This window comes from Pygoscelis adeliae, unplaced genomic scaffold (assembly GCF_000699105.1).
Source record: "Pygoscelis adeliae isolate BGI_AS28 unplaced genomic scaffold, ASM69910v1 Scaffold79, whole genome shotgun sequence".
Classification (NCBI taxonomy): domain Eukaryota; kingdom Metazoa; phylum Chordata; class Aves; order Sphenisciformes; family Spheniscidae; genus Pygoscelis; species Pygoscelis adeliae.
Window position 1 is genome coordinate 4,553,580 of NW_008825532.1, and position 25,409 is coordinate 4,578,988.

The 25,409-nt window shown below is 46.5% G+C and overlaps 1 protein-coding gene across 1 annotated transcript in view; it reads right to left on the reverse strand.

Moving 5' to 3' along the window:
* GPC3 (glypican 3) overlaps positions 1-25,409 on the reverse strand; it is a 147,348-nt gene that overhangs the window by 65,356 nt on the left and 56,583 nt on the right. The window contains exon 3 of the mRNA XM_009331761.1: positions 16,151-16,845. Coding sequence (XP_009330036.1) covers positions 16,151-16,845 — 695 coding nt within the window. The remainder of the gene's footprint in view (positions 1-16,150; positions 16,846-25,409) is intronic.

The window sequence follows — 25,409 nt, forward strand, 5'->3', positions numbered from 1 at the left end:
ATCCTCAGTGCCAATCTGAGCATCACTTTTAAGAGTAAGAGCATTTTAAAGGTAATTTTCTAGAAGATTTTAAAAAAAAAAAAGCGAATCAACTTCCCCTTGGAAGAGAAAAGAGTGCATTAAACACTGTTGAATACCTGCTGCCGCTGCTTCTCATTCAGCCCATGAACTCCACTCTGCTCCAAAGGAGAGCTTGCTATATTTGACCTTTGCTTAAACTTTACATGGAGTTTCCATTTGTGTTCTCTGTGAACTCTTCTGCTTATAGATTCATTCTCCAGGAAGACACAGTATTTTTTTTTTCCTCAAGGGGATGGCCTCATTTTTGAAGATCTCCTCCCGCAATCTTCTCTGCTCTCTGGAGTTCACGTATGTCATTTTATACCTATTCCCGAGTTTCCTTTGGGAGAAGCTGCACATTAAACTGAAAAGCGATTAACTATTATAATTGATTCAAACACAGCCTCTGAAAGGGTGATTTGCTACGGTACGCACAGAAGAGACGACCACAGACCTCAACAGAACGTGCTGCCTTCAGAGGAACCGACTGGTGCCCACTGAACCCTGAACCCTGTTCAACGATGGAGCCCAGTTTGACCAGTTAGGCTCAGTAACGCAGCTGCCTGCATTGGTGCTTCTTCCCGAATTCTTTTTTCACAACCTACTCTGCTAAACATCACACGTATTATTAGCATTATAAATGGGACACAAATGCATTCTTTATCTTCAAAGTCACCATAAAAGCGAACCTGAAGCCTATTACTCAAGCACTGCTATAGAAATCTGCTTAATTAAATTCTAAAGGGCTTAAACCAAAAATACACATTGCGATGATGTGGGATAGAACATAAACTTTTTAATAGTAGTAACCAAGCACATTTACCATTTCTACAGGTGTAATAAAAATGCTAATGTATGTTAATGTTTAGTCTGTGGTTAATGTTTTGTCTTGTTAATTTCCCCAGGGCTTTTATTGCTGATTTAAATCTGCCACACTACCCCAGTGATTGCATCGCCTTCCACAAACTGCACGCCACTCTCTCAAACGCATGCTGATTAACAGAAGCGAAGAAACATTTAGCTAGGACAAACACTCTTATTATATGCTTGTAATCATTATATACATTTTGTCAGGAAGATGGGAAAGAGACAATTCCCTGCTCCCTCACTCTTCTCACAGCAGAAAATATGATTATGGGCATAAAAATGAATTTACAAGCCTTTATTTTAGGAAGCACATCATTATTAACTAAGTAATGATTGTTCTTCTGGTTCCAGGCACTCGAGCAGAAGGAACAAGCTGAGTATGATAACACAGATGTCTTCTATGCACATTTCACTAAAACTCTTCATTAATGGAGTACTAAATGTTATTAATCAGCTCTATAGCATTACGATTTCCATTATTCAGACAGCACCTTGCAAGGATTACATAAGGGACAACATCCTAACTCACTCACGCGGAGCAGCGGGAATCGCAGGAAGTGACCTACTCTCCGTGCCAAGAAGAGCGTTTAATAATGCATTACCTTTAAATAATGCAACGCTATGATGTGTAAAATGCACACAAACACTGATGCTTAGAATAACAGAGTGCCTGTCACACCAGTGCCCGCGGTGACACCCAACACATGCTGCAAACGCGCCACAAATGCTCAGGGACCCCTGCAGCTACCAGAACAGATGACGCTGAAGACCATCACCACCTGGTTTGAAGACCAGGTCTTCAAACTCCTGCAGACCAAGGAGGCATGAAAGAGGCATTTTTAGAAGGAAATATAACTTCATTTTTATATCACATCCTTCATGTAGAGCATCACAAGACACTTTGCAGAAGCTCAGCATCACAGCAGGAACACGGGGCCCACAGAAGACCGATGGGTGCCCCCTCCCTGGCCTCATTTCTTGTCTGCAAAGACAGCTCTGACCACCGACCGAGAGAAAAATTAGAGAGGGCTCAAGAGTTGATGGAAGAGGACCCAACACCACAGTTGCCCCCACAGACCCCAGCTGCTGCCCAAGGCGCTCTCCATACCCCAGTGTGACCCAAGAGCTAACTGGTGCTGGTTCCTCAGGGCAAGGAGCAGGATGTGTCCCCACGCAGCCACATGCATTGGTGCGACAGAGGTTACACAAGAGCTGGCAGGTCTGATGCATCACATAGTTACACAGACACTCTACCCCAGAGCCTGCATAAGGGCATGGGTGCAGCAGCTCAGAAGAGCAGTGGGGAGTGCAAGAGTTTCAGTCCTTGCAGCTAATTTCTTAAGCTGGATGATCCCCATCTGCACTTCCCCCTGCTGCGTCAGGGTTCAAATAGCTTAATTCAGTCAGAGACCACCACTGCATTTCCATCACTGCTCCCGTTAGGGCTTGCCACCCTGTCCCCAGGAGGACCTGATGCCCAGTGTCCCATACATGTGCCGCAGCATCCGAGGCACCTCCACAGTGTCCCACCACATCCCCGACCCCTGCGCTGACCCAGCTTCTCCACCGTGCAGGATGCCCTTTCCCTCAAAGGAACCGTGACCTCAGCTTGAGTCGAGCCCTTTCAAACCTACACAAAATAATGCAAACAAGATGTTTCTTCTTTCTGGCATCCCCAGCACACTGCGTTTAATCTACTGGAGAAAGCTGCTTTGTGTTTAAGCAAAAGGCTGTTTATTGTTATTTATAGGTAGAGAGGAAGTCGGACTAAACGATCACAGTTGTTCCTTCTGCCTTCATAATCCATGACATACAATTAAAGCACAACTTTCCAAGTCAGTGTTTCCCTCCAGTGTTTTGTTAATTCTGTATTTAACACTTAATTTGGTATTTCAGCTCTTACGGTCGGACCTCGGCAGCAAACTGCAGGGCAGGCGGCTGGTGCCCCAGGCAGGGCTCGGACCCAACCCAGCCAACTGACTGACAGTCAAGGAAAAAGCATTTGCTTAATTTTCAGCACACACTTATGCAGTTTTCCCAAGTGGAGACATTTCCTGGAACAGGGCCCCGTAGCATCCTAATGCACGCATTATGGTTTTAAGTTAGATCTACGCAGTATGATGTTTCTTAGACAACCAAACTAAGGCTTTATTCTTGGAAAGAGAAGTCAGCCTTCCCTGAAAGGTGCCAACAGAGCAAAAGGGAAGATGTGGGAGCAAAATCCAGAGAAAAGCAGGAGTGTGCTGGACTGACCAAAGCCAGGTTCAGGAACAAAACGCGACAGCACCTGGAGCCCGGCTCCTGGTGAAGGCCCGAGCCCTCAGCATGCTGCGTGGCTAACGGGGGGGCACGGCAGAGGCTGGGGTCATGGCTGCTCCTGATCCCACGCTGCCACTGTGCCTTCGGGACTCTGATTCCCCAAGGAGGCTGAAGATGCTCCAAATTCAACCAGCTAATTTCAACATTAGCACTGAATCATCTAACTTGTCAGAAAATTTGGACTCAAGGTAGCGAAGCCCATTTCTGCTAAGGATGCAAAATACATTGCAATTACACAACTGTGCTTTGGTGCATACTATAATACTTGCACAATTGCTACTGCAGACCCCTAGAAGACCCTCCTATTGCAAGCAATTAAACCTACTCCATCCCAACAGACTGAGAAGCAAAGCAAGGAATTGGCTTGAAGGATTACGAGTTTCTACCAAGAGCTTAAAAAAAAAAAAAAATTACTTTCTGCACCTCTACCTGTTGCAGAACGCCAGTAAGTGAACAATAACCCCTTTGAGAGCACCAAGTTCAGTGCAGGCTGCAAGCTCCAGCTCTCTTGGAGGAGAGGAGTGGCGGGGACTGCCCCGTCTCACCAGCAGCCAGGGGAAGCGAAGCCCAGGGCAGCCCCGCTGCCCGCAGAGGTCCCCCCCACCGCCAAGGCTGGGGCGATGAGAAATAGTACGGGGCAAAGCTGGGCAGTACGATGGCTCCAGGCAAGCGCCGTGCGCTTGTTATTTTCCTTCCCCGAGTTAATTGGTTTCCTTCGCAGATTTCTGTGGGTTTTAATATCACACCGTGTTTGTGCCTACGGCACTACAGAAAGGAACAATCCGAGAGAAATAAATTCCTAGCAGCTTAATTTAGAGAGGAAAAACAGATACCTGCCATCAGTCTGGAACATTAAGCCAGCAAGCTGGAGACAGGGCCTCTAATAGGTTATTTAACAGCAGCCGTGTCAGCTGGGTTGCAAATGTGGTCAATACCTACCAGTCTAACTTCCCCCCTGCAGCCCTGAGCAGAGATTCAATTATTCTTTGAGAAATACATCGTTAAATAATTAAAAAGTTACTGCATTACTTTTTCCTCTTTTTTTTTTTTTTTTAAACCAGACCGATTCAATTTTGGAAGTATAAAGCCATTATAATGTGTCAGCTAGCAATTAGCTACTGTACACTGTTTATTCTTGAATATAATCTTTGAGTAGAAAGGCAATATTCTTAGAAACGCAGCATTAACTTGTTCCTCAATGACTTTAATATGGCTCTTTTCAAATTACTGCTCATAAAAATCTCGGGGAAGAAAAATCTACTGATGATATCCCATCTCCTTAATTAGTTCTCTCTCTCTATCAGCAATCCAATAGCAAGTGTAATATTTATATAAAATAGAACACACAAGGCTTACTGCTAACTCTGCTTTAACTGGTGATATCAAAACAAGCAGGTAAAAAGCAAAGCCCACTTGCAACCGGTGCAGACCATGCTCACAGGTACACACAGTTTTTCAGATTTATACCTCAATAAACGCTTATACTGAAACCATCCCAAAGGTTTTTACGCCACTAACAGTATTTTTCACTATAAAATACCCTCCTCCCTTCCTCTGCTGAATGGAAAACCCTTCTGACCCCAAAGGGCTCGGTACCCATTATTCCTCCCCACTCGCCTGCCCCTTACAAAGGACCATAACCCTACTTATTTTAAGGTATTCCCCATAGGAATAACCCCCCCCAGCAGCCACCTTTTGCTCCCTCCATCCACCTTTCTCTTTCCAAAGACCAGTTGCCACTAAAACAACAAGGCTGGAGGCACCAAAGCTTACCAAATCATTTCAAGAGTTTTTAAGCTCCTTAATATCTTCAGCAGAATAATTATAACCAGCTAAGCCCGGCCCAACCTCACGGCGTGTTACCCAGCCTCTGGAGAGGTGTGCACGAGGCTCTCCCCATGGCGATGCCATGGACCTCCCCAAGCAAAGCCTAAAATAGAAGCGTAATAATTGTTATTAATGGAAAGTGGTAAAAATATCTCGGCATAGCAGAGATTAGCTGCTGATAAAATTAATCCATTCAAGGCCAAAAAAGAGCTCAGGAAGGCCCTGTGTTCTTTTTTCCATCTTTTTTTTTTTCTTCATCTGTTGTTTTTTCTTAGTTTTGAAGCTACCAGATCCATATTATTTTTTTTCCCTGACAGTCAGTCATAGCCTAATCCAATTAAAGGTCAGCACCAAGATAATTTACCCAAAACATGGCAGACAAGGTAAAAAGACTCCCATCAGATTTTTGCTCATGATAAAGGAATTACATTTTTCCCAAAGACAATCCAGGCTTATTGAAAATGTAAATCATTATTTTCTATGAAGATATAAATATCTTCAGGGGTTTTTTGAGACTTTGTTGTAACACATCTTGTTTTTACATGTACTGCGGTTAGTACAATTGAATTACGGAATGACTTACAGCATTAGATTAGCTTCTGCTTGATTGAGAATATCTTTATAATGGAAATCGGTGTGCACTTTTAACCTCGTTACAATGCTATATTATATGTCTGATTAATATATTAAAGCAACTCATTCAACAATAGGTTGTTTGCAGACAAATGAAATTAATTCGACTTTATCACAATGCTTTTATTAATGTCGCCAAACTGAGGAGTAGAATTTGATTATGAGAAGCGGATTCCAATAAATTGATATGCAACAATTCCAAAACAAGGCGGGGAAGCATTAGATTGACCAAAAAAAAAAAAGGACTAAATACTTTTAATGCATTTTTGTGCATCTTCTTTACTTTCCACTCACCTTGCAATTTGTAAGCTGGGCATTTCCACAACTCACTGAAAAGAAAAACCTCGTACCAAAATCTTCAGGTAGAAAGCACTACTGAAGTGTGTTCTGGCTCCTAACCAGCAACGGGAATTGCATGAAGCAAGGCTCAGAGATGTCCTGGACATTTTTCAGCATCTGCCATGCAAATCCTTTCAGACCCCTCTGCTCTGAGCTACTGGTGCCATTTTGCTGGTCAGAGCCATCCCAGCATCGCCTCACGTGGTCCCCACTGTCCTCAAGCGCCCTTCGCCCCCTGCTTTTTGGGCTGTCCCTTAGGGAAGAGAGAGAGGAAGGATGACTTAAATACCAGCACAGGCAGTTGAGATGTCTACAGAAATACCTGCTCTCTGGTGCTCTGGAGAGCAGCAGCATGAAGTTTATTTGTACAGTGATACAGATCAATATGTGCAATCGAAGAGTTAATAAGCTTTAGAAAGAAATAACTCAGAGCACATCAATCGCCCCCAAATTATCCTCACTAACCACCAGGCTCACTCACCCTCTCCAGGTCAGTGCCTAAGAGCATCACCTCTACCACCACTGATAGCACAGAAGAGAATTAGGTGTGAAAATTGATTAGGTTAGAAAGACACACCTGCATAAAGAATTGCTAAATTCCCCAACTGCTGGCTTGCTTTTTCTGCCCACCCCACCCCCCCCCAACCTTTTTAAAAAGAAGCAAGTCTGCCGAAGTAGCCATAGGCTATCAGCAAAGCTTTCTGCTGCAGCCCGATCTCGCTCAAATGAGACTTTGGAAGAATAATGCAGTTAGCAGCAAACTTCACCCTCCGAGAGCAGGCTCCGTGCCCTTGGGGGGTTATTAGTGGGGGAGCACAACAGGTAGGGATGGAAAAGGCCACCAGTTCATTTTGCAGTAACCCGAAGAGGCCGAGGGAACTGCTCGAGAGCCAAGGGAACTGCTCAAGAGCTCTGCCAGCAACGAGGGGTGCATTGCTGCAGCAGACGGCTGAAAAATCTGCCTCAATTGTTTGTTGTAATTTTTTTTTTCAGCTAAATGTATTTGTAGATGGCATCTTTCACGCCTGATACCTCAAAGCCACTTTACAATAAGATGTAAAAATGATATAATTCACAGCACCACACACAGGCAGAGAATTCAAAATGAAGCAAAAAAACTCATTGCAACCCAGCCCCTCATCCTCTCCAGCGCAAAACAAAATGCCGCTGCTCTGCCCGGGCAGCTCTGGGCACTATTTCTGCTTTGCAGAGGGTCGCTTTTGAGTTTCTGGTGTGTTCTTGGCTCATTCATCAGCATTGCTAATGGGAGAGTTAGTTCTAGTTTTAAGGCAGCAACACTCACGGGGGTTACTGTCACTGTCACTCAGTGTGGTTAAGATGAAGGATGCCCGGCGAATGACCCCAAACAGAGGTCTTAGTGGAAACTGCAGTCACGGATAATGAGGCCAAAAGAGGGTTTAGCATAAAAAGCATAAAGAGATGGATATTGGTAAGCACGAATCTGGCATTGCAAAGCTGTGGGTCTTAGCAAGGATAAAAACCTGCAGGAAAGGAAATGGGCCAGAATACATTTTGCTAATAAGGCATCTACGTTAATAGAGGTTGCGGGAGGTTGCAGCAATCTGGATGGCAAGCAAGGGAGTCATGTCCACAGGGCTGATACTTGGGGAATTTTATCTCTCCGATAAAACAAAGATGTGTGGCCAGTCTTGAGAGAGAATCCCAGAGGCAGCTCCCTGATTCCCCAGTAAGCATAGAGGGCAACGGCAGCACAGGCAGTTGTCTGGAGGGACGGTCTGCGCCGAGCTACGTAAGAAAGGCAGTTCATGCCATGGATGTAACTTCTCTGCAGGCTCATCTGAAGCCAGGTGTGTCAGCCCAGACCTAAAAGCCTCCTGGTTCTGCCACGCACCAGCTCGTAGCATCCTTCAGGCGAACTAAATCTGGATCTCAGTAAGGACCCTGAGCATAAGCCTAGTTTAACTCTGAAGGAGGTTCAGCTGTAAAGCTCAGCTGCAAATACACCCACAACGAAGGGGCTGTGCCCCAACCCTCCCCATTTGGAGGGGCAGCTCCTCCCTGGACAGCACCTCTCCCACAGCTCCTGAAGCAGCAGAAGCCTCAAGACACACGGAGGGAACTTTCTGACACTTTGTGATCTTTGGTTCAGCCTGAAACTCAAGTGTTTTTCCACTTAAATCCAATCTACTTCAAGACCTCACATTATGTTCTTGACCATTACAATTTATTACAAAATGAGACAGTTTGAAATTTCAAAGCCTAAAGCCCAGTGCCCAAGGAACAGACACCCCCATACACCCCCTCCTGCAATGCACACAGTCTGCTTTGGGTGACATGATCACCAGCTCTCTCCTCTCCTACATCCCAAAGCAACCCATGCCTAGCTGCCAAATACAGCTGTGATGAGAGCCAGGAAAAAGAGATATGAGACAAAAAGAAGATGCTCTGTGCAGTGAAGAACGCTGCATAATACTGCAAAGCTGTGTACCCTCATTTCCAACTGTTAAGACCGTATCCTGCACCACTACCTCTGCTAGCTCTTTGTACTGATGTCAGGGCATCTCAGAACCAAGTATCTTTTTAAATGCCTGGGAGCCAGTTGCAGCTCATCCACTAAAACAAGGAACAGGCCAAGGCACGGTACGTGCAAACAGGTACACAGAACCAGTAATTAATCTCATGAGATCTTCAGGCTTGTTCTGACTTCAGCTCGGAAAAGATGCAAGACATCCCACCGCGTGCAACCTGCGTGCATCTCACTCGTGCTGTAGCCAACACATGATTTGAAGTGAGATCAAGCCAGGCTCAGTGGGTGCCATATGATATTCCCGCCCATAAAATGCAGCAGCCTTAAAAAGCTCTTTTTAAACTGCAGAGTAGTGGGGATGAAGTTGCCACCAGCTGAGTGATCTCCCTCTGACTGAAGACAATGAAAAGTTTCATGTGAGTTTCAGTGCAAAGTTGGGTTGGGCCTCAAACAGGCTGTCAGAGGATGCACCCCATGCTGCCGTGTGTGTGCAGGGAGGAGGGGGCACCGTTAGCAGCTACCTTCTACTTTTAATTAAAAAAAAAAAAAAAAATTTCCTGCAAATTCCATTGAAATGGCACAACATGCCAGAGGCTAGAACACATCCAGTTAAAAGGACAGAGGGAGACCAAAAAAGGAGAGGACAATACAAAAGTTTACAAATAGAAGCAAAATCAAATGCTATTTTAAATTAAACCCGTGTTGATATTCAATGCCATCTCCTCTGGCTTTGCGCTGGCAGGTTTGAACATTGCTGGCCACATCCACTGCTTCCACCTAGCAGCTCTGCGCAGTCCCACGCACTCCCCAGTGCAGCCCTGCACACTCGCCCCACTTCATCCGGACCCAATTCGGTGACAAATTGACCCAAAGCCTCACCGTGCCATCAGGGCAAGCAGGAGGGGAGACCAGCATGCCACTTTGCCCATGCTGGACCCCAGCAGAAAAAGGGCAAGACTGACCAAAGACCATAAAAGTGTGCTACCCGTGTGCTCTAGAGGCAAAGCTCTTGTTAGCAGCGAATTAAGTGTGACACCAATGGCCTCCCCCCCCCCAAGGCCAGACAAGAGGTAAAACTTTCACTAGGCTGGGAATAACCTCTGAGCCTCACTCCCTTAGAGAAGCAAACGATGGTCAAAAGCATCCATGCCAAAGTCCCTTCCAAAAATGAGATGCGGACCCTTAATTTGCTACTGTGTATTTGAACATTAAGCCAGAGATTTAAGACCAGCAGCAGTATGCCAAAGTCGCTGGATCAAAATTGTTGATGCTGGGTTGCAAAACTGCAGGCATGAATAATTTTTGCCCTTATTCTTTCAGCACCAGCCAAGCTACCAACAACATGGGGATTTCTAGATCAAAATCAACGCCTTACAGTTCAGCGCCTTGCCATATGCTTCCCCAACTATCAGAAAATCTTTAATATCTGATTAAAGATTAAAGACAACTAATCGGAATACTCCTATGGTATTTTCACAGGAACGGGAATGTTGCTGATACTGTCCTCAGTGTTCAGGTTTATTTTCATCCTGCAGCGGGAACAGATGCCTTATCAGGCTCGTTATACCACCTATCACAAAACGGTTAACAAAAGTACACTGTAAACACACCTTGGGATAGCTACAAGTGGGCATGAGCTTACTGAAAACCAAAACCTCACCTGTATTTCCAGCTTTAAGTGAAAAATGGAGCTAGCTACCAGCAAGCATTAGAGAGCAGCCTGAGGATTAAACTTTGCCGATAGAGAAACTGAAAATACAGAGGCTGTACATCCAGCTGACTATCCCATGAGCGATGCCAACAGAAAGCAACCCGCATTAAAAGTACAAAGAAACCGATCTCAGTGTCTCAAAGGGAATGACTTCTTGAACAGCATCATAATTTCAAAGCTTTCCTCAGAAGCCTCTTGCCAGCTCTAGCACAGAAAGAAATCCATTAGCAGACAGGAAAACTCACCGGAGCTCCCTGCCACTGCAACCCACCGAGCAAAGCAGCTTCCAGCGAGTCACCAGGTGAGCCGACTCCAAAAGCAGCTCCCGGGTAGCATCCAGGGAAAACCGCACCGGCATCGCCGTGCCGACAAATGCATTGAATCACTGTGTATGGCGACAGGTGAGATTTTCATCCCTGGGTGCCAAAAGTCCCTTTACTTATTCTTGCATTTCATCCCTGTGCATCTGCAGGCACTGCAAATTTCTACGCCAATTTGCAACAAAGCAATGCTTCTCTCCGTGGTGCTACAAGCAACCAAAGTAGCTCGTTATCTTTTCAGCATGTTCATGGCCTCTTCCCTACCAGGATTCCCCAAAAAATTGAGGGCAAACAAAGGTCTGGTTTGCCTGATGCTGCCCCTCCCTGGCGTTCCCTGGCAGCTTCCCGTGGCCAGCATCAGAGCTGGGTTCTCATCCAGCACTCTGCCTGCGCTGGCTGGGGTGAGCACCCCGGCTTTGGGATAAGACCAAACCCAGCCTGCACTGTGGCTTCTCCTCCTCTCCTCAGCAGCATGGCTATATAACCTATTTAACCCAGACCTGAGCAGTCTTTTAAAGGTGCTTGCAGGAAAGTAAAACAGCAGGGATCCCCTCAGAGTGCAAGCACACCAAGAACTGCACCCTGTTTCCGTACGGCGCTGGTACCCTTCCTCTAACCCTCTCCCCTCCTCAGCACAGATGGGTGCAATCGGTTCAACAAAGGTCTGGCTACCTTTATCCTGCAGTTTAACAGGATTTTCTAGAAACTCGGCCATCAGTTCTGAGCGAAGAAAAATGCTTTGCTGAGCTCCCTGCTCTTTCCTTTCTAGGCAATACGCTGCAGATAGAGCTGCACACCTCCACCGACTGCAAGGGGGGCAGCAGGGGCTGGGCAGCTCTATCAGCCCATTTGTTTGCATTTCTCCCTAGAGATGCAGATGTCCAGGCTGGGGCACACAGCCTGCCTGACAAGCCTGGACTAACTGAAGTTTCTGGATATGTTTTTTTGGTGGTGGGTTGCTGGTGTTTTTCATGATGTACTTTTTCTATGAGACTTGTGAGACTAACCTTGTATTCCTTTGCAACCTGCTCTCATTCCCAGATTCAGTCATGTTACAGACACATCAGCTCCACAGTATCTTCTGTGCCCGACCCTAATTATGCTAACACATAGGGGTCCTGCCAAGCAGAGTCTCCCACTGTGCGAGGCCTCGGGGATCGGGGGCTGCAGCTCCATATCCAGACAGAGAGGCACCACACAACAGCTAAAGGGCAGGAGAAGTCCTCCCACCCCCATCTGAAGGGCTGGGAGGGGACACGTGCCCTGCTGGGTGTGCAGGACAAAGCAGCTGACGCAGCCAAAATCCACATCCCTTTCTCTGACAACTCATACCTGCAGTGCATCCTCCTCCTCACATGCAATACATGGCTACAGCCTCACCCCAAGCCACGCACCTTTTTTGGTTCGTGTCTCGCTATGCTATGAGTTGCCTGTTGTTTCCCACTCTGTTGGGATGGGTTCAAAATCCTGATGAGTTACAGGGAGGGAAAAAAAGCACTAAGAAAAAAATATTTACATAGACAAATTAATATATATGTCAAATCAACAGTCTTCACCTCAACTCTGCAACCTTTCAAAATAAATTTACAGTGCTGGCTTAAGGTAGGGAGCCTCAGAGGAGATCAACTGCATCATCTTACTATGTAAGACACCCAGACCTATTGTTTCTCTTGTACTTCCAAAAGCAGAGAAAGCATTAACTTCAAGAGGTGCTGGGGTTGAATATTTTATGAAGTTTATTTGTATTGCATCTCTCCGATTGTCTTTGTTTGTGGTAGAAAGCAAGAACAGACTGACTAAAATCACTCTTGCCTACATTCATGATTAAAATATGTACAAGAGGTGGACATACTAGGCACATTTCCAACCAGGGAAAAAGTAGCAGATAGGAAAATTAATATAGATATAGCCCCAGACAGAAAATTTTTTCCCCAATCTGCCCTGAGACTCAGCTCGCTCGATAAAGTATTTTAATAGCGTATTTTAGGTGTGAAGTTTTTAAACAGACAAATTGTAGAAATAATAAAGCCCTAACGCACACTATTGCTGACAAATTAGCTGTTAAAGCAAGGCTTGGGACGGGAACGGCCTACTGCCATATTACTGAATTCGCTCTCCTGCATTGCTGTTTACATACCAGGAACAACACCCGCGCATAGGCTTACATTTAAATGCATACCTGGAGGCACACAGTTTCCAAAAGCAGATTAACAACAGTATGACTCCACGTCTTGGGGACTGCAGAGCTCCTCAGAAACTTACCTGGAGGCTCCGCAACACCTCTGAAGCTCAGGTTCACATGCCCTTTGTAGCCAGGTCTGCTGCAAGCTATAAAAGGGGTCCAGGTCCTCATGCAAACACCCGCAACCCAGCCTAGGGGTGGGTGGCGAGGGGGACAGAGGAACAGCTGCATGGAGGAAGGCTGCTCGGTCAGGTAATGCACCCAAGGACCTGAAACACCTGGAGAAAGAACTACTGCTGCAGAAGTGCCACCAATGCTGTGGAAAACCAAAGAAGTCCGAAGGACAGGCAAGGGCATTATTCAGACTATAATCACTACGGGCATGGAAGATAAGTTTTCCATAATTCCAGGGGATTTTAATGACAATTAAATAACCTGTCATTATCCTTAATAATGTACAGGTGAATTGAACTTTGCCTACAGAAGCAGTGGTGGCCAAGGTCAGTAATAAAAGAGGTCGATGTGAGAAGCCAGCACAAGAGCAAAGACCCACATTTCCAAAGACAACTCCTGCGGCATTTTATACTTTCATATGACAACAGTGTCTAAAAACAATCATATTTACAGGATAACAGTAAATACAACTGTTTGCTTCCAGGTATATTCTTTGAAACTCAATATGTGCTGATAAGTTTAACAGAGAAACTTTCATTCCAGCACAGCTAAAAAAAAAAATAAATTGCATTCTATCACTTAGGGGCAGAGATATTTACCCCAGATCCCAGATGCAGACCAGCTATCAGAGTCAGGCCATCTGCAGTGCTGTAGTTCAGACTGTCAGCATTTCCATTACTGCCCTATTCCTCTACTGAACAGCTCATACCTTCATTCATAAAAAAAGTTGCTGTGGGCTGAGGTTTGACATAAAAGTCTTAGATAAGCAACATCAGTGTTTTAAAAATAAACTTTAAAAACCCAGTGGCCATTCTCTCTTAGTGACAATTGCCAGACAATTGGCTTGCTTGGCTTGGATTTTTTTCCTCTGCACTCCTATAACTCAAAAATGTCTCTAGAGCAAATAAAAGAATCACTCAAGTATTAAATAATCAAGAGGAGTTATGTTTAAGTAAGTACCTAACTATATATGGCACTAATGAATTCAAACAGCTCCATCAAGTCCGAAAGCAGTGAATGGTTCTGCAATGCTCCGTGATTTTTTATTTTAAAGGAAGTCAATTTATGTTCTGGTTTGGCAGAGGATGGGCAGATTATGGCTCTACAGCCATGGCTTGCGTTGACTTTAGCAGTGCTCCATCTACTTGTCCTCCCACAAAGACGTTTTCAGTAGACTGATCAAGGTCTCAATATTGGATAATAGAACTTACAGTCATGTTACTTCGCTGTATACATGGACATCTTCAAGAACAAGTGCATTTTTATTGTTGTGCCAATAAAAGAAGGCTATGGGAGGACAGGCACTTATCCTTTCAGGACCACACAGCAATGCACATGTTGTGTGTGCTTGCAAAACCTGGCACACAGCCTGTAAGGGCAATGTTTCTGTTCTGCCTTAGCACCTACAAGCATGGCAGGTTTGCTGGTGCAAAACATGTTGGATGCTTTTGCTCACAGCTGAATATGTCGACTGATCTTTCAAGATCAAATAGGCTCACATTACGTGTAGAAGTAAGTTTTGTTTCTTACTGCTCTGGAAATGCCAACTGGGCTTAGGCTTGAGCTGGGTTTTCTCTCTTGTATACATCATTATCACCTGTAACATGAATTCTCCATCTCACCTGACCTCAAGCTAAACCTACAGTTACATCTCTGCTCCTTTGCTGTTCCAGAGAGGGTTGACAGGTTCTGACCGATGGGAGAAGAGCCTGCCCTGGCTCCACAGCAGCAGAAGCCATGCCCAGCAGAGCTGCTGCCCCTGGACCCCATTAGCTCCTGTGGTCCTGGGGGCATGAGAAACACTTGGCAGGCTGCTGTAAAATAGGGATTTTCTGCAGAAAGGGGCTAAGGCATGCAGGTTGAAAGCCAGTGTCCTGCACTGTACCCTGGAGCCTAATGAGTCCTAATGCAGCCCATGAGTCCTGCCTGCATCCATCTGCCCAGGTGACCAACACCAAAACCCAGCCCTCAGCCACAGCCTCCTCCTGGTCACCGCAACACAAGACTAATCCAACTTACTGGAGATTTGGTCCCTAAATCCTTTCTAAGCAATGAAGAGAGCTTGTACCACGTGTGCCAAACCACCCAGAGGGTGTGAAACCACCTGGGTGCCACCACGTTATTTCACAGCCTGCATATGTGAGGTGGCATGTCTCGGGCAATCAGCAAGCAAAGATGGCACATAAAACAGCACAGAAGAGTGCTGCTGGCTGAATGCCACATAGCTCCAAATCCATAAGCCGATACATTTCCACGGTCCCAAAAAAAGATAAGAGTTAGTTACAGTGCAAGTACTACAGTGACCTACATAAACACAGTTCTTTTGTAAACAGGAGTCGAGAACGATAGGAACAAGCAGCTAACAGGGAAACAGTGGCAGATTTTAATCATCGTTGGCTTTAAGCAAACTGTAACAATATTCCCGCACCTTTGCCCCCATCCCCAACTCTACCCTACCTGCACGGAGCAGCTCAATTGTGTCTCAAGAAAAATCTCTGCAAAACAAGCGTTATATTACCACAGTCCATTTGTCCTTGGCATTCAAACAGAGCAGCAGGATTTTCTGAACAAGAAAGCCTCAGTTTCTTGGGAGGCTCATAAATTCACACAATGTGTTTTTAAAGAGTCAGATCACTCCTAATAAATAAGAAATAACTTCATCCCTGGGATTAAAGGTGGCCCAAAACTGGAATGAGCTACCAAAAGAGGGAAAACCAGATCTCCTTCAGTAAATCAGGAAGCGGGGCGTGCCACAGTACACACTTTCACTTGGCATCTATTTGGAGGTACATTTTAGTGATGTTAAAGGAGGCAGGGGACACCTGCAGAGCAGGACCAGCCTTTCAGAGCTACCCGAGGCAAGCACAGCGCACAGGGAGCGCTGAAGATGGTGGGACATCTCAGCTCCCGATCTCACACCCCAGCTACAAGGCTGATGCCAGGATGACTCCCCTTCTGCTCTGACCAATCTGGAAAGAGGCAAAGCCCTCACCTGAAGCCCAAGCCACGCAAACACCAGTTTCAAATGCTACTGAAAGTTTTAAAAATCATAGAACTGGGGGCAGAAGAAGGGAGGAGCTAGTAATTGGAGCATTTGGGGTTTGTTGGCTGGAGGACAGGGGTAAGTTGGTTTCAACACATAGCGCTAGTGGTACACAACCAGGCCCTGCCATGGAAGCAAGCTAGGGGAACTACAGAAAACCACTCACAGTTGTCAAGAGCTTTCCTTCGTTCTTCTGCACGTAGACAATCGCATCCCGCACCAGGGAGAAGAGGTTCAGGAGGACATGCTCCATGTCATAGATGCCATGCATGCCTTTGGTCAGCCCCTCCAGCGACCCGATGTACTCTCGCCAGTGGTTATCGATCTCTACGACGCCCGCCAAGCATCCTTGCATCACCACGCCACAGTAGCTGGCACAGGGCTTGGCCAGGACGAGCCCATGGCAGTGAGAGCAGTACCACATCTTTAGCAGTGCTCGTCCACAGTCCTTGCTGAATTTTAAGTGGTCAGTAGTGTTTATCACCTCGATCCCCAGGTTGAGCGCCTGCAGAAAGACTCGCGTGGCCTGCAGTGACTTGGACACCTGCGTCATCATCATCTTCGGGTAGTTACCAAAGACTTTGAGGTCTCTCCTGGCTGCCCGCAGGCATTCAGTCATTTCCACAGAGGGATCAGGGAAGCCAGGATTAATCAAGTGAGAGTAAACCAAAGGGAATAAACTGTCAAAAAATTCATTTATCATGTCATTAACACTGATGTCAGAGCCCAATATGTACAGCGAGACATCGGTAAAAAGTTCTCCAACAAACTTAAGAGCTCTGGGCCCCATGCTCTGGTAGTGGGTCCTAAACATGCTGTTGGTGAAGTTTCTTGCATGCCGTACTACAATCTCAAAGGCTTCTGCAAAACAGAACAAAGAAAAGACGTTATTAAGAGACCATGAGCTCAGGAACAGGGAGGATAACGTTGTACCGCATTACTGCTGCAAAGGCTGGTCCCATCCTGCCCGCTTTGGGTCACACACCTGCTGGCAGCCGTGCCTGCTGCAAAACTTACCCGCATCAGCTATTTTCAGGGGAAATGCATATATTCTTTAAACACAAGCTACATTTCAAAATGGCAAAAACTATGATCTAGTTAACATTTCAGCTTTTAAAGAAAATATTGATTCAAGAAAAGGGCTAGACTGCAATTTCTTTCTCTCCCTCTTTCATATTGATTTGAAATTAACAGGAATTCTATCGCAAGACTTAATTTAAGGCAGAGATAAATCTTTGACAAACTGTACAGTGTTTAAAATCAGGAAACAGTGAATGCTGACATTCCATTATGAAAAGGAAAATATTTATAAGACCTTAATCACAGAGGATATTCAGACTCAAACCCCAGCACCTGCCCTGCACTAAGTGTCCTCAAAGCCATTTGAAAAGCCCCTGCAGTGCTGCAGCTTTCCAAAATGCACCAGGCTCACTTCAGCTGCAGATCCAACGTTTCATCTGCCCTGGACATGAGCTGCTCCGTGGTCCAAAGTGATGCTGAGAGCCGACGACGCAGTGTCCATCTATGGGTGCACAGCCAGGACCACTCTCAGACACATCAGGTTGTGCCAAACTGCCCTGTGAAGCTCAAGTTTTACACGGAGACCGTCAATTTGCTGGGAAAAGCCAGGGTGGATTTTCCCATCTCCACCTTCAAAGACTTGAGGACTTTCTGCCCACACCTCCTCCGCGCGGCAAGGAGAGCCTCCAGCAGCACAGTCACTGCGCCGTCATTCCCTTAATTACAGCCCTCCTCACCAGGAGGCTTCCAAAATATCCATGCCCAGGTACATAAAGACAACATACCTACACACACCTCAGTGTGCAAGTTAAAGCATTAGAAGGGGAGCCCACCAATGCAAACTAAAGTCTTTTTCTTCGGCCAACTCTCTACCAGCCTGTGTCCCACCCTCCAGGGTACTATTCACAAAATGCTAAAAATAATGAACAGCCTCTCAGTTCACAGGTCACTGACACCCCACGATGTAATCGCTCTCAACTGTGTCACTCTGGAAACACGCATCCAGGCTCAATTTGCATGAAAATTATTCATGTTCAATAATTAAAGGGAATGTTTAATTTTTAAAACTGTAAGTGTTATTTTTCCCATTTGTTAAGGCTGGGATGCAGCTGAGCGTGGCCTGATGCCTGTCCATGGGGGTTCAGTATCAACGCTATCACAAGCAAGATCCGGCCTTGCTGCTCGCCCTGCATAACCTCTCACGTTACTCAAGAGCTTTTGAGACCACCACATCTCCAGGACTTCCAACTCTTTCTTCCCAGGTGCACCCTATGCAGGCATGCCTGGTGGGACAGGGACCCAATGCTGTTTGCTGCCCCCCACACCAGCATGCAGAAAGCTATGGTGTAAGCAGCGATCAAAGCAGAAATTACCAATAGACTTGCAAACAGTGTCTCCATCCCATCTGGTGCCTGCACACCACTCGGGCGTGCCACTGAAACATTTTGTCCACAGCTCCCAAAACCCGCACCAGGACTGCCGCAGCGAGCCCAGAGCAACCATCTGCGGTCCCAGACGACAGCAATCCTTCCTAACACCACAGATTGAGGGATGCAGCAGGGCAAGGACACAGAGCTCCTCTCTCCATGCCTCCCTCGCCACGACAGCAGGCATCTCGCTCTTCACACCCATACAGAATATTGCAAAGCTCTCCAGGCACAACGGCACGTCCGACACGGAGTGGGGTAAACGTGTGGGCTATGCAAGCAGAGCAAATTCTGGTTGCACTGTTATTAAAAGTTTTAAAACAAAAAAAGTCTCTTTAAATAGGGCACATGGATTACGAAACTTTTTTTCTTCCTTCATCCTCAAGAGCACCAGAATAGCTTTTTCCTCAAAGAGCACACAGCACTTTTTGGGCCAGTGTTTTTTTTTGACAGCACTGCAGACGATGGCAGGATTTTCATGCTGTGCCTTACCATTCACCTTTAACCTCTTCTCTGTTAGTTCCCTTAGAAAAAGTCATCCCTCTTCCCTTTTCTTGCTCCTCTGTGTTTTGCAAGTTACCATCAGAGCCAAGAGACTCTTCGCTGATTAGAAAAATATTCCAAGCTCCTATGCAAACCTCCTACGGCGAGAAATGCTTCAGAAAGGAATCGAGAACAGTGGTGTTATCAGAAGAGTATGCACACACAGTCCCACTGCTTTAAAGGTCATGACATGCACGTAATTTTTATCATAACAACTGGCTAAGAGTGTCTATTTTATGCACCTTGGAGTCTTTGCATATATCCATTAGAGAGCACAACAGGGACTACAAAAGCACACGGAGCCTCCTGCTGCCCTATTAATAGATGCAAGAAATAATAAAACTTTGTAAAAAAAGCCTTACACATCCAAAATCTCTCACACCCTACTCCCCTAGTAGATGCTTATTCTGAAATATTCCTCACAAAGGGCTGGCTGCAAGAATTTTCAGCTGCCAGCAGCAGAAGTGACCCATGCCAGACTCCGAGCACTTCAAAGAGGAGGAAACTTTGTGGGTCAGTCGCCTGTGCTCCCACGGGTGAGCCTTGCAGGGAAACGGAGGGGATGCCGCATTATGGAAGCAGCACAGGCTTCTGCTCCCTTGTAAAATCCCACAGCCTGGATTTGCTGCTGGTAAAATCTGCCCTGCTCATCACATGGCAATATTGAAACTCCTGTTGCTGGAGGACAATTGAATCTTTTCTTTCTTCTATTTATTTCAAGGATATTTTTAAAAAATCGGCAATTTAAGGCAGCTGGTTTGCAGGTCTAGCTCAACAGAGTAAATACCTTAACAGCACTGATAAAGCATAGCATCAGACTTGCACCCAACTTCCAGCAGGCAAAGGTACTGCATGGCAGAGCGGAGCTCATGTCTTACTGTCTCCACCACCGTAGCTATACACACACAGCAGAACTCAATCATGCCACACGGTTATTTATCTCCTTTTAAAATATTTTCTAATGTGATCAGTAGGAAAAAGAAAAACCAACACTAAAAAAACTAGTTTTGCATGCACTAAAATTTGAACAGCCCTGATCCACAAGTCCGGCTTGGGGCGATGACAGCCTGAGCCGCCACGGACCACCACTCCAGAAAGTCAGTCCTGCCTGGGTAGCTCTTAAGCACATTTCATCCGCAGGTACCTAAAGGTGCTGAACACATACACAAATTGTACTCCAAAGTCATTTCAGTCAGCACAGGGACAAAACCTGGGAGCAACTTAACCATGCACAGCACCACCGTGCTCTGTCCCAGGATGGATGGGAAGAACCATACCATGCCCAGGTGAAACAAAGGGACCGTATGCAGGATATGAGCCAAAGCACCATCAGAAAAGCATCGAACCTGCTGCACTAGTACTATAATCTGTTGACTATCTCTGTCAAGGGCAGTTTATCAGGGCTCCCAAAGGATGCGTGAAAGCTGAAACTCTACTCTAGACCACAGTTATCAGGCATCAGTTGAAAATCATGGGCTATTACTTATTTTTCCATCAGGACTCTCAGTAAAGCACCTGGAGAGGAATTGCTGCCCGGTTCCAGTGGCCAGGAAGGAAGGACTAAGCTGCTTTCAAAGTGCAAAAGCTCCCCAGAACACAGCCCAGGGAGAGCTGCACGGCCACTGCAAACTGGCAATTAGAGAAAAGAAAATAAATTGTTGAAGAGCGTAACAGTGCCCTGAGTGGGGATTACTGGCAGGGGAAGGAAATCACTGCATTCTCAGCTCAGATAATAAAAGTCTGCTGCTTAATAAAAATGCCAGCTTTCCTGAGAAGGCATGTTCACTCTTGAACTGCAGCTACTTCAAAGAGGCCGATGCTGGGGCCGGAGGAGCTCCGGATAAACCTGCTGGCTCCCCCAGGCTGCAGGAGGCTCCAGCCAAGTCTGGGACTTGATGGGTTTATTTAAGAGATTACGTGATGCAGTTGCCTGAATCACAAGGAGCCGGCGTGAGTGACCCCAGCGAGCCGTTCCCACATGGCATCCCCTGGAGAGGCAAGAGCTGCAATCCAATGGTGGCTGCAGAGCCGGAGCAGTGACAGAGACAGCACCCAGCCCCAACACAGCACCCCCAGGTCTGAGCTCAGCAGGTGCAGCTTCACAAGCAACTGAAGGTGTTTGGAAAGGTGCTGCTGCCAGGAACAGGGAGGTCTGTCCTCTCTCTGCACTCCCATGCCAGCTCACCAAAAACTAGCACCACAACAGCCATCGCTGCAGCCACGTGGAGCCACCTCCCTGCACCACCGTGGCCATGGGGAGAAAGCGTGAGCTGTCACACAGAGGGGAAAGCAGGATCCACCGTGGCAGTCAGACACCAGGACCTGCCTGCCCCTCCATTACTGTGCTGCTGTTGTTTTGCTGCCAACGCAAGCTTCCCACATGGACAGCTGCCCTTCTCCGTGCGTCACACAGCACACCACACAAGTCCCCGTTGGCAAAGGCACATGAAAGTCAAGGGAGCTGCACAGCAAAACTTGCTGCATCAGCAGCCCATCTTCCATAGCGCATCTTGTAAGGGAACAAAGTGGGGTAGAAGTGCCGGATTGTGTGACATCGAGTCACCCCCAGCACACGGACACCAAGCTATTAAAACTGCACCTACAACCTTGATTTTACTGTTTCTTGACATCTGGGCACACAAACCATGCAACCATAAAGCTCTCTCTGAGCAGGGAAGCTCCCACCATGGCTGCTCCCACTGCCCGTCAGGAGCTGAGCTCCCAACTCCCATTGCACCTTTGCAAAAGATTCTTTTCTTAAAAACTGGCCAATTGTTTCCTGACATTTAAAGCCTTATCTTGACCACATAAAGATTTGTCTTCATAGTAGAGGAACTACAATGTTTGTTATTCCACTGCAAGAGCTAGTAAAGACAAGGCCCGGTTTTACTTTTTGGGAGACAGACAGGCAAGTAATCCTAGACAAGGTTCACAGTGGCACCATCATGTTGCTACCTCCCCATAAAAGCTTCAGGGCCATCTCCTCCAGGACTTTGTGGCCAAATGGCGAAACAAACAAGATACTGACTTCCATGCAGCAGAAACCTCCCTTGAGATCAACACAGATCACTGGCATCCAGCTGAATTTCTCTCTCTGCAGATGGTGATGCATTTTGCGATTCACTGCACCTTTCATAGGATGCTGCTGCTTGGAAGCACCCCGGGCTGCAGGCTGCAGCGCCGCACGCAGCACTTCCCTGTCCTGCTCACCAGCTCTACATACAAAAATGCACTTTAAACACCTTTTGGGTGTGAATGTGCCCCTTCTCCCTAAATAAGTCTCATCTATGGATGCGACTGCTCCGGGACAGCAAGTGAACCAGCTCCTGAAGCTCAGTGGATTTGCTGAAGTCCCTCTTTCAGGCTCTGATGGCTCTCCCCATGTACCCGGATTTGCTCCCCAGGCCCCTTCCCTGGAGGCTCCCTACTCGCAGGACCTGGCACCAAACTCTCTGTGCAAGGCACAGCAATAACTGCAGGGGCCAGACAGCCCCCGGCCTGGCCAGGCTTCACCTGCTGAGCTGCCCTGGCTCTTCCTGCTCCCTGGCACTTCCCTGCCAACAGTAAAACCTCATTACTACCTGTGAAATGACCTATTGACGCAAATCCTCTCCCTTCACTCCTCAGGACACAAATCATGTTGGGAGAGAACGAGGCACTGGGATCCCTCAAGCCCACGATGAGAATCTTTTCCATTCTGAGGCAAAAACATGGGTCTCCAGGCAGGGTGGTGGAAAATTCATCAGTTAATTAACTTGGTCCTAACGCAATCGCTGCACCCCCTTCAGATCCAGGGTTTCTAAACCTTTGAAAGTCCCATACACCTAAAAACCAAAAATGCTCAGCCCCCCCCACCAAAAACCACCAATGTTCATGGATGGGAATTCAAACATCCATCAAGGAAATGCTAAAAGTCTTTTTTGTAAGCTCACCAAAACATTTTCTGACACAGCAATTGCCGCAGTCTGCTAGGAAGCAGTGAAAGGAGCCATAGGCATTCACATGTGAGTAAGCTCTACAGGAAATACTTCTTTAATATCTCCAATGAATCAGACAACTTCAGACTCACTGCAACAGCCCGTGTTCCTGAAAGACACACAAAAGAGCTCACCAAGAGAGAAACAACTGTTTGCAATAACAGCCTGGCTGCCACAGGCACTACTGGTGAGACAAACCGCGAGTCATTTTTCAAACAGCAGGTAATATTTATTTACAAACTTGGAAAAGGTTTGCAATATATTGAGCAGAAAGGAAACAAAATCCAAGAGATTTTCCCCTGGCAGCAATAAGAGCAGACTCCAGATTTGTTCCGTTATGATTTACACTACACTGCAAGATTTAACAACGTTATCTGGAGACAAAAGCTCTTCTAAGCAGCATAATTACTTTTGTCTGTGGCATTACAAAACCCATAAGATGGTGCCACTGCTGCTGTTACAGGGCTTGTTTCTCTGAGCACATTTGGGTTTAGAGCTTAGGAAATGCTTTTTTTTCCAACTATGACACAGCCTTTTGGATTACTTTTACAATATTGTCACTATAAAAATTATGAACTCGAGCTCCCAAGCTTATGAGATTAGCTTCAAAGCATTAGTAATAAAAATTAGAACGATTCAGTTATTCTGTCTTCTAAATTTTAAGCCATGAAGGTTTGCACTTTCTAACTTTGCCCCATCACCACCAGACCAAGAGAAGGAAGGTCTCTGTCCAGTCTTTAAATGAGAGGGGGCTCCCTCCAGCTCCGTGCCCACCACCCTCGCTCCCGCGGGAGCCAAGTCAAAAGTTTCCAAAGCCAGTGCTGCTCACCAGCCAAAGCCAAATCATTATGGTCTTGTCAGAAAAGTGTCTTCTAATTATCTGTGCCTATCAAAAGGCCAAGCTCCAAAGCCGTTTATTTTTAATTGTTCAGCTTATCTAGTGCCCTGACATTTTGCAATACGCAACTCCCTGAAGTTTCTAATAAAAATACTGTATGCTAGCATCTCATTATACCCACTCAAAATGTCCTGAAAACACGCTCCTATTATATTCCAGGTAACAGTCCAACTGTTAGGCAATTAGTCACACCGTGGTTCACCCATTTATTACTTACATCTCACACTCAAAAACTTTGTTAATGCAGACAGCAGAGCCCACCAATGCAAGCTGCTATAAGCCCAGACGCAAGGAGACAAGAAACACTGGTGCCCGCAGCTCCCCACCTTCAAGCAGCCTCTCATGGTAGTCCATGCCCGGACCGGACCCTGCCTGGAGGGAGTTCAGTGCAGTGCTCCATACCGCGTGCAGGCATCCGCATCTCGCGACAGCAAAAGCCAGGTTTAGGGATGCTAGAGGGGACCACAGGAAAGCAGCTTGTCTTTTGAGGGGCACTGGAATGCCTTGAGAGATTCCTGGAGACCCTCAGGAGTACCCACTTCAATGTAGGAAGCCCACACTCTAAGTGAAATTTCAAAAAAAGCCAAAAAAAATCTCACAGCAAACACCTCTTGAAAGTGACTCTGCAGTAAAATCTTTTCTGGGGCTTCATGCTTGAACACGTGGCTGTGGCACTTTTGATTAAATATAGGTTGCACATCTATTGTATAATTCATTTTCCCGAGCATCAAGAAATATTCTGTTTTGTGCCATGACAGATGTGTGAATGCTTAAGAGATTCCTGAAAATTTAATAAAGAGAGAGTTAAAAATGCAAACAGTCAGGGCTGGCACAAGTGGTGGATGAACATGATTCTGCATCAAAACCAAGGGGAATGGGAGGAATAAGGTCCCAGAGAAGCAGGCTCAAACCGAGCCCTGGGAGCACAAGTAGGAAAAGTGGAGACAGAAGGATGTAAAGGCTTCTGCAGCAAACAAGGTAGCGCTCTTGTGCTGGTAAACTGTCAGACCAAAGAAATATAAACCTCTCCCCATGCACCCCACGTCCCCGTCCTGGTGCTGAAGCCCACATAAGGGTTGGGGTTCGAGTGTCCAGGCTTCTCTCCATCACTGGGCACCAGTTTAGGGATGCACCGTGCAGCAGAACTGCTGGGAAGCGGCACGGCAGAGCCCGGATGCAGGAGTGCCCAAGGACGAAGGGAAGCCTTTGGCTTGGAGAACCTCAAACTCTGCACCCACCATTTGTGTGGGTGAACACTGCTCCCACAGAAGTGATTTACCGCAAAGGAAACGGTGTTTTTATCCTCATCCAGTGCTCTCCGAGACAGCTGGGAGTTTGCACTACGGAGAGCAAGAAACAAACTGCTGCTCCCCAGCGCGGGGACCGCTGGGGTCAGAGCAGTCTCGCCCCAACCCTGCCTCATGGGAAGGCAGAGGCGAGTGCTGAGCTGGCAGAGCTCGGGGTCAGCCGATGAAGAGTTCACTTTCAGCCACACACAGAAATATGTACACTCCAAGTATTTCATATTTTCCTATTTCCCTCTAAAGGGGAAAAGCTAAT